The sequence below is a fragment of the Lontra canadensis genome, unplaced genomic scaffold, assembly GCF_010015895.1.
Source record: "Lontra canadensis isolate GAN:19392208 unplaced genomic scaffold, GSC_riverotter_1.0 scaffold11, whole genome shotgun sequence".
Lineage (NCBI taxonomy): Eukaryota > Metazoa > Chordata > Mammalia > Carnivora > Mustelidae > Lontra > Lontra canadensis.
The window spans coordinates 21,812,405-21,822,378 of NW_022631005.1; the positions used below are offsets into that span (position 1 = coordinate 21,812,405).

The window sequence follows — 9,974 nt, forward strand, 5'->3', positions numbered from 1 at the left end:
GCATGGAGGTTCCTCAAAATGTTGAAAATAGAACTACCCTATGACCCAGCAATTGCACTACTGGGTATTTACCCTAAATATACAAACGTAGTGATCCGAAGGGGCACCGGCACCCGAATGTTTATAGCAGCAATGTCTACAATAGCCAAACTATGGAAAGAACCTAGATGTCCATCAACAGACGAATGGATAAAGAAGAGGTGGTATATATACACAATGGAATACTATGCAGCCATCAAAAGAAATGAAATCTTGCCATTTGCGACGATGTGGATGGAACTAGAGGGTATCATGCTTAGCGAAATAAGTCAATCAGAGAAAGACAACTATCATATGATCTCCCTGATATGAGGGAGAGGAGATGCAACATGGGGGGTTAAGGGGGTAGGAGAAGAGTAAATGAAACAAGATGGGATTGGAAGGGAGATAAACCATAAGTGACTCTTAATCTCACAAAAGAAACTGAGGGTTGCTGGGGGGAGGGGGGTTGGGGGGGTGGGGTTATGGACATTGGGGAGGGTATGTGCTATGGTGAGTGCTGTGAAGTGTGTAAACCTGGCGATTCACAGACCTGTACCCCTGGGGGAAATAATATATGTTTATAAAAAATAAAATTAAAAAAAAAAATCTTAGAGGACCTAAATAGACATTTTTTCCCAAGAGGACATACAGATGACCAACAGACACATGAAAAGATGCTTAACATCACTAAATGTCAGGGCAGTGTAAATGAAAACCATAATGAGATATTACTTCACAACAGTCAGAATGGGTAGTATCAAAAAGACAAAAAATACCAAGTATCAGTGAGGATGTGAAGAAAGGGGAACACTGGTACACCACTGGTCAGAATGTAAAATGGTTCAGCCACTATGGAAAACAGTATGGAAACAGTATGGAAAACAGATTCCTAAAAAATTAAGAATAAAAATACCACACAATTTAGCAATTCCACTTTTGGGTATTTACCCAAAGAGAAGGAAAACACTAAATAAAGATATATGCTCCCCTATGTTTATTGAACCATTATTTACAAAAGCCAAAATATGGAAGCAACCTAAGGATGAATAGATGAATGGAGAAATATGTGATATATATACACAATGGAATATTACTCAGCCATTTAAAAAATGAGATCTTGCCATTTGTGACAACATGGATGGACTTAGAGGGTATTCTAAGTGAAATAAAGCAGATGGAGTAAGATAAATGCCTTATGATTTCACAAATATGTCAAATCTAAAAAACAAAACTAACGGATAGGCATCATCAACAACATCAACAAAAAACAGAAGCAGACTCATAAATATAGAAAATAAATGTGGTTTTCAGAGGGAGGGGAGTGAGGTGATGGGTGAAATAGTCATGGGGTTTAAAGGATACAAACATCCAGTTATAAACAACTATGGGAATATAGTCAATAATACTGTAATAATTTATGGTGACAAATAGTAATTATACTTATTGTGGTAAGCATTTTGTAATGTGTATGATTGTGGAATCACTACATTGTGTACCTGAAATAATGCTGTATATCAACTATACTTCAATTAAAACTAAAGAAAAAAATAGAGCTCAGTATTATGGTTCTAGTACTGGAAATGGAATAGGGTTGATTTACTGGGAGGTAACAGTAGGACGGCTTTTGATTGATGCTAATAAAAGGGAAAAGGGTATTATGACTGAAGAATTTCCAGCTTGGGTGACTGCATATGGTGAAAAAAAAGAAGCTGGAGAATATAGTTTGAAGGCAAGTTTGTGTTTTGTCAGGGTGCCTTGTTTTTTGTTTTTTTTTTCTTTTTAATCGGAATTCTACAAACATTTGGATATGCAAGATTTAAGCTGAGTGGGAGACAGATCGGGTCAATGATGTATTCTGGAGAGTTAGCCTCATAAAGTTTTGGTCTAACTAGGAGACTAGATTCTATCACCCAAGCATACTGCAAAGAATTAGACAAGTAGTAGGATGATGATGTAATGCCAACTTTTAAAAGTCACTGGTTTATGGGGAACACACAAATGGGACAAAGAAGAAAACAATAAAGCTCAGAGAGGATAGAATTAGAGAAAGAGAAAGCCATTAGTAGCGTTAACAGTAGCAGAGTGTACTACCAAAAAATAAAGGAGGAATCATCTCCATTGAATTTGGTAATATGAGTATCTTTGATAATAGTTTTAAAAAGAATGTTGAGAGCAGAAGTCAGATGGCAGTGAGATTAAAAGTGAGCTGAATAAAGAGAAATAAGATCTAGAGATTGTTGTACTATAATGAAAGGGTGAGAATGGAAAGGGAAAACAGGAACCGGGAGTGGTATTTTTGTGGACTCTAGCTTTGCAGCTGCTTTTTTTTCCCCTGATGTGAGAGAGCCTGGACAGAGTAGTAGAACAAAAACAGATTGAAGCAAAGTTCACAAAGGACAGATTTAAGGACACCTATGAATGAATTGCCTTCCTTACTTCTAATTATCTTCCCACTCATGATCATAGTCCTAATACACCCATCCTTATCTATGGTCTTGGTTAATTCTTAAAACTGTTTTAGATCTGTAGATAGCATAGTGAAGCCATGAGCACAGCACCAAGGTAGAAGCCATGGCCTACTGATATATTACCTTAAGCTAGTTATTTAATTTCTCTGCATCTTTACTACCTATTAAATAGGATAATAATACCACCTATTGTATAGAATTATAATACTAGTATCTAGTTTAAGGAACAGTTGTGGGGATTAAGTGATTTAATTCATGTAAATCTCTTAGAAAGGTGTCTGCACATGACAAGCACTCAACATATATTAGGAATTGTTATTGCTAATTGTCCAGCAATTGTCAAGCAATTGTCCAGCCACAACTAAGTGATTTCACTCTTTGAATCTTCACAATTTTTCTACGAATTAGACACTATTATGAACCTATTTCACACATTATGATGAATAATTATTGAAAACTTACTATTTTCCAGCCAGGGATCTAACTGTATAACATATAGGGGTGCCTGGGTGGCTCAGTCATTAAGTGTCTGCCTTCGGCTCAGGTCATGATTCCACAGTCCTGAGATTGAGCCCCAAATCAGGCTCCTTCCCCAGCAGGAAGCCTGCTTCTCCCTCTCCCACTCCCACTGCTTGTGTTCCCTCTCTTGCTGAGTCTCTTTCTATCAAATAAATAAGTAAAATCTTAAAAAAAAAATAATAAATGTATAACATATAACAACAGCAACACAATTTATTATTTACAGCAATATACTGGAACTCTCCCCACCCCACACTTTGCATCCAGATGGGGATTGTTTCTCCAAGGAAACAAACCATCTTAGTGAATAAACTTAAAATACTGACATCCGAGAATCTCTCAGTAAACAACTGAATTCACATCCAATTCCTACAGTGAGTCACCCACTCAAACTTCACTTACATACACAAAAAGGATCTGAACACTTTTTTAGTGTCTCACTATTGATTGGATGGATAATCAAATCACATCAGGTAGCTAGGGAGTTCCCCTAACATGAGAGGGACCAAAAGAAACAGAAAAAGAGCACTCAGAAGAAATATGCAGAGAGCAGAGGAAATTTTTATAATAGATAAAAAAGGTATTACACCTGTGAAAGATGAACAGTCTATAAAAAAGAACATTTTTGAAAATTAAAAGTATAATAGTAAAAAAATTAATAGAAGGGCTATAAGATAAAATTGTAAAAATTGGATATGTAAGAAAATTAGGGAATTAATTCAGGAGGTCTGGTGTTTGATGAATATAAATTCCAGAAAGAAAATCAGAGAGAAGGGATGATAAAATAATACCAAATTTCCCTGAGATGAAAGATCAGAATCTTGATTGAAGTGGCCCAGGGACTACCCACAAAAATGTGTGAAAAAGGAATGCCAGGGTGGCTCAGTTGGTTAAGCGTCTGCCTTCAGCTCAGCTCATGATCCCAGGGTACTGGGATCGAGTCCTGATTTGGACTCCCTGTTCAGTGGGGAGTCTGCTTCTCCCTCTGAGTGCTGCTCCCCCTGCTGTCCTCTCTCTCTGACAAATAAAATCTTAAAAATAAAATGTGTGAAAAAGTCCCACACTACAACTCATCTTAAAATTTTAGAATACTAAACAGAAAATCCTTAAAACGTCTAAGTAGGGAAAACAAAAACAAAACAAAACAAAAAGATCACAAGCCAAACAAGAACAATTTGAAGGACATTGGATTTCTCAATAGAAACTCTAGTTGCTAAAAGAAAATGAAAAAGTACCCTTAAATTTCTGATATAATATTTCAGGATAGCAATTGCTATCTAATAAAGATGACCATAGATTGTAGTTACTTTTAAACATAACAAAATCTCAAAGAAGTTTACTTTTCATGCACTCTTTCTCTGGAAGCCTTAAAGGACAAGAAGAAGTGGCGGGGAGGGGTAGGACAAGGTTGAGGATGATAAAAGTCTAAAGAAATCAAGAAAAGAATGACAGGAGATCCAGAATCAGAGTATTCAGTACTGCAGAGAGGAGAAGAGAATTTCTAGAAGGTGAAATAAATTCTATCAATAATTGTATGGCAGATCACCAGCAAATCACCAGAGTGGAAAAGATGAACAGAGTTCCAGAAAAGATGTTCCCATGGGGAAAAATTAACAGATGACTTGATTTGTTGGATTATATTGAGAGATTAATCCTTCTGCTTGTGGTAGAAGTAGTGACAGGTATATTGAAAACTAAGAAAAGAAACTATAATCAAAACAATAGTTAACTCTAGGAAAAAAAACAAACGTACCTGAAAGGAAGTGTGATTGTAGTATAATGTATCATTCAATTATGTATAATATGTACATAGGCAAAATGATATAAACAAATTATTGAACCCAAAATTTTGACATAAATATACTGACATGATAGGGAAGGAAATGTATGTGTTTATTTAGCTATTTTAATACAGTAAAATTAAGAAAAAGAAGAATAACATGTTATTTAGAATTAGGAAAGAAAATTTCATAAGAAACAACTAAAATACTTCAAAATGTTAAAAGTGGTTGCTTCTGAGAGGGGAGTAAATAGGGCTAGGAACCAGTTTTTTGTTTTTTTTACCACTGCAGTGCTAATTTGGTTATGCTTTTGAAAGTTCTTCAGTCTTTCACAGATTCTACATTCAATATTTCTAAGCAAACTGTGGACACCATGAAGATAGGGGTCATCATTCATTATGTTATATCCATTCACGGTGCCTCTTCGAACCACTGATGACTAAAGAAAACCAAGGGTCTGGATAAGCTACAGACATGAACACAGACCTTTAGTACTGCAAAAGAATTCAGAAATTAACTTATAATCTTTAATTTTAGAAATGAACAAAAAGACCCAAAGAAGTAAATTATTAGTTCCTAGATAAGAAGTTACCTGTATTTGAGGTATGCTTTGATTTTGGCATCATTGTTCTAATACTTATTAATTATTAAAAAATTATATAACACTCTATTTTAAAAAATTAAAAACTGAACCATGAAAAATATAAAGGGAAATGGAATTTCACACACATCCAACAATGCCTGCTTTCATCAGGCAGAGGTACTGTCCCGGTGAAAGAATTTCAGGCCTACAATAGAGAAATCCAGCAAAAGATAAAATATCAGTTTTCTTTGCTGTTGCAAATTGGATCCACAGTCAGTCATTTCTTCCAGTTTTCTATCATTATTTCCTGAAGCAGAGTAAGTTACAGCAATCCACCCCCAGATAGGTGATTTGATTATCTTTAGCATGTGGAATCTTTTACTCTCATAATGCTTATCAGCTCTGGCACAAATTGAACACATTAATCACCACCCCCCCCAAAAAAAAAAAGTCTGCAAGAAAGATAGGAACTAGTGAGTTTCACTGATAATGGGAAAATGCCCCCCTTTTTTTTTTTAAAGAACCACATTGCTAATATTAAGTTGAAAGGAAAAGACGGTTGTTTGTTTGTTTTTTGTTTGTTTGTTTTGATAATGATAACTATAAGAATGGATAAGGAAGTGAATTTAAATGGATATTAGGAGAACCCAGAAGCACCCTATCCTCAATCCACAGAGGTAAACAGTATTTGGTAATTATTTATATTTTATTCTAATCAAAAGAATACTAAATTCTGCATTTGGTACGTTTTTGAAACGCGAAATCTGGAGCAGGGCTGAAAAATCTGAGCTCAAAGATTTGCATCTTTTCCCAAATGAACGTGGATGTGTGCCTTCAAATGGTTAACGCTTATCTCCGCGCAGCTGGAAATCCTGCACAAATAGGAGCCTTTGAACATGGAAAGCGAGCTTCTAACTAAAGCACGGCAGGAGAAGGGGCGCAAGGGGAGGGGGGGGTCGAGGAGGGCTGGGGAAGCTGCTCTCAGGAGCTCCTTCTTATCCCCGCGCCCAGCCTACAGGGCTGGGCTCGACCCATCTATCATTGCACACAAGGAGCTGGAGGCTTGTCTTTTTGACAAAAACGTCCTTTTTTGTTACCTTGCTATTATTCCTGGCAGCTTCTTGTCCATGAATTCCTGCATGCACTGGTGTTCCGTGGAACTGTTGAGAAACCTCCGAAAAGATTCAACGTATCTGTTGTGGTCAGAAAACAAGCTCCTCATGGAAGATGCCATGTTTGCTTTTCTGGTGGAAGACAGAGAAGGAAGTTTAACTTCCCCTCCTTTTCTTCCCAGTTCCTTATTTTTTCTCTTCAACACCACCCTTTCCCTCCTACCTTCCCTCCCCCGCAAAAAAAAGAAAAAAAGAAAAAGAAAAGAAAAAGAAAAAACAAAAAAAAGAAAAGAAAAACAAAACAAACAAACAAAAAAAACCCAAAACAAAAACAAAACAACACAAGACAAAACCCACCAAAACCTGCTTTGAATTTAACAAGCACTGAAGGCTGGTGTGCAAATCTCATTATTACGTCAGTCATTTGTACAGGACTTTGGCGGCTACTTTAACCCTTACACTGTTGTTTTGTAAGAAAGCAATAAATCCACTGCTACAACTTGTTTGTTAACGCCTGAAGTTCAGAAAGTGGAAAACACAGACTGGATTCTAATTATACCCTGTTTGTGAGCAGCAGCCAGACATAAATTCCAAGTGGTATAGTGGCGGCTTTAAGGGCGAAAGGCGACAAACACAGGGATAAACACACATGTAAAGGGCTAAAGACCATTTTCAGAAATCTACCCGGGTTGAAATCTTTGAACAGATTTCCTCCACCTGCCTCCGTGCTTTCTATAGGAGAACTTCTTGCCTTCCCCCTGCTCAGTACTTGAACTTTATACTCCTGCACTGCCTCTCTTCAAATGCTGTTGTGATTCAGGAAGTCTCTTTAGCATAAACCATGGGGAAGGAGCTATTAACTAGAAGTTCTGAGAAGCCTGCTGGGGGCAGTAAAGGGAATGAGAGAACACTCTCCGCACAAATGCAGGAGAAAGGGCAAAGCCAGCCGAGTCTGTAGGAATTCCCCAAGTACTTCTGAGCATTGGATCTTAGATATCTAGGGTTGGCTGAGCTTCTGGTGGCCCAACATTGTCACCAAAGACCCAAAGAGTTAGAATATCCACATGCTGGACTTTTTACCCAGGACATGGTGTTTAAAAAGGCCACTCCCAGGGCACCTGGGTGACTCAGTCAGTTAAGTGTCTGTCTTGGCTCAGGTCATGATCCCAAGGTCCTGGAAACCAGCCCAGAATCAGACTCCTTGTTTAGCAGGGAATCTACTTCCCTATCTCCCTTGGCTCCCCTCTCCTCTTCCCTGATTGTGCGCTCTATCTCTCTCACACTCTCTCAAAATAAATGAATAAGATCTTAAAAAAGAAAAGAAAAGAAAAGAAAATCACTCCTCCAGCTTAGGATGTTAATAACAGTATCTGTCTCAGGAAAGGTTATAAGAATTAATGAGTTAGTTCCTATACATCTCTTAGAAGTGTGTCTGCCTAAGCCATTCCCATGCTCTGATTCAGTTCCAAAACTGCCCTCCAAGCATTCAACACTCCCAAACCCTCTTTTATAAGCACTTCGTGGTCACACTACTCTTGGAGCTGTGCCTTTACCTTAGGAGAAAATGGGAGATCTGGAAAAGCAGATTGATGTGGGTGTAGTGTGAAACTGTGTGACCTTGGCTGAAACAGAACCTTCTGTTTGCTCATCAGTAAAATGGGAACAATGAATTAAATCTCATGGGGTTGTAGTGAGAGTTCTCCTGGATTCTTTTATATCATGATTAGCACATTGTTACTGCTCATGTAAGGGGCAGGCCAGTCCCCTCTGTAATAAGAAAACAATAAAAGTTGCCGTTTTACTTACAGACACTGAAAGCTGAGTTTCATATCATTTTCACATGTCATGAAATACTATTCTTCTTTGGATTTTCTCCAGTCATTGAAAGAAGTAACAGTTATTCTTAGCTCATGGGCTGGATGAAAAACAAGATGCTGGGCTGGATTTGGCCCACCAGCCCTAACTTAGCTCCGGGGACTGCATATAGACAGACATATGCTCCTTAACTCGTGTGTCTATCCACCCAGCCTGGTTCTTCCTCAAACTGACTCTCACAAGCTTCTGGTTCTTCATTACGATCTCCCACTCTTCCCTTTAGATCCAATCCCAGTCGTTCATTCACATATCCATCTCCTAAACAAATATTTAGTAAGGGTATACTGCGTGATACTCGGTTGTGAAGAAATGGCATTGACCTTACCTTCAAAAGTTCCTACTAAAACCTACTTCTAACTAAAACTCACTCTTCTGAGACTATCACCTGGCCCATTGCCAAATCTTCCTCAACAGTCTGTTCTTCATTCATTTCTCATTTGGGATTTCTTCCCTCTTCTCATTGCCTCTATCCTACTTGAGAGTCTCCTTTTTTTTTCACCTACTGAGCCATTTCCATACTGACCTCCCGATCTTAGGAGTCACACAGACCCTAGCCAATTGTATCGCCACTGCCAAATTCAGTCTTCTAAAGCACTGTAATGATAAAGTCATTCCTCCCCCCTCACATGTGTACTGTCTCCCCACCATTACCCAAGTTAAGTCCAAAGCTCATTCTTTGACTCTCCCACCCCAAATCATCCAGACTTGTGTTTCATTTTCCTTTAAGCCTTGCTAGTGCATGCCTTCAAACTGTGCTACTTCTCTGGATATATCCCTGTGCTTTCCTGCCCACAGCTTCTTCATGCAGTAGCCCCTCCTTGACTAATGCCCTGCTTCTCCTTTTACCCTGCCCACCAAAACTGTTCTCACGCCTCATGTGCTACCACTTCCATGAAGCCTTCCATATTTGCCTCGAAAGGCTGAGCACTGTGCTCTTAGTTTCTGAGCCTCTTACAATTTTGATGGCATTTGTCCTTGTGTTATGGTCTGTTAATGAACCTGCCTTCTCTCCCCCGCAAGTCCCTATGTGATTGCCAGCTAATAAAGATGGACTGAGTCACAACTGTGCACCGTAGGCTTTCAGTTATTTTAAAAGATTAAAATTGTGCTTGATCACTTTCAGTATTGAGATACTCTCCACTGTCAGATAGTCTTCATCCTTTACATGCCTGGTTCTAACTGTTAATAATAAAACTGTAATTCCACTTACTGAGTTCTTATTATGGGCCCGGAGTTGTACGGGTCTTTTCTATTCTAGTGTAGGATTTTTACTTTGCAGTAGCTCTGTGGGCTTGCCTATATGACAGATGAGAAAACCGAGATCCCAAGAGGTTGGATCCTTTGCTCTAGGATGCCTAGTAAGGAAGGGGCAGGACTGGGAATATAATTCTCCTCTGTCAGATTCCCAAACCAGTGCTGTCGCAAACTCTATGTTCAGCCCAAATCTGCCTCTTTATAACTTGTACATGGTATTCCTGTGTCTGGCTACTTAATCTACATGGAATGATTCTAATTTCTTCCCCATACAACACCTATTGAAAAATTTGAAATTCGCTCATAGGTTAGCCCTACTCCTAAAGGTATCTCTTTCCTAATTCCATAATTCTTAGTCTAT

At 38.4% G+C, this 9,974-nt stretch overlaps 1 protein-coding gene across 3 annotated transcripts in view; it reads right to left on the reverse strand.

Annotated features, from left to right (window-relative positions):
• HNMT (histamine N-methyltransferase) overlaps window positions 1–7,500 on the reverse strand; it is a 47,169-nt gene extending 39,669 nt beyond the window's left edge. The window contains exons 1-2 of one of the 3 annotated variants that reach the window (XM_032856147.1): window positions 7,482–7,500; window positions 6,470–6,616 (exon numbers count right to left, since the gene is read on the reverse strand). In XM_032856147.1, coding sequence (XP_032712038.1) covers window positions 6,470–6,606 — 137 coding nt within the window. In that variant the 5' untranslated portion in view covers window positions 6,607–6,616; window positions 7,482–7,500. Of the gene's footprint in view, window positions 1–6,469; window positions 6,617–6,841; window positions 6,948–7,481 lie in introns of those variants that run through there. The other 2 variants (XM_032856146.1, XM_032856148.1) reach the window with 2 other exon arrangements.
• Between the last annotated feature and the right edge of the window lie 2,474 nt (window positions 7,501–9,974).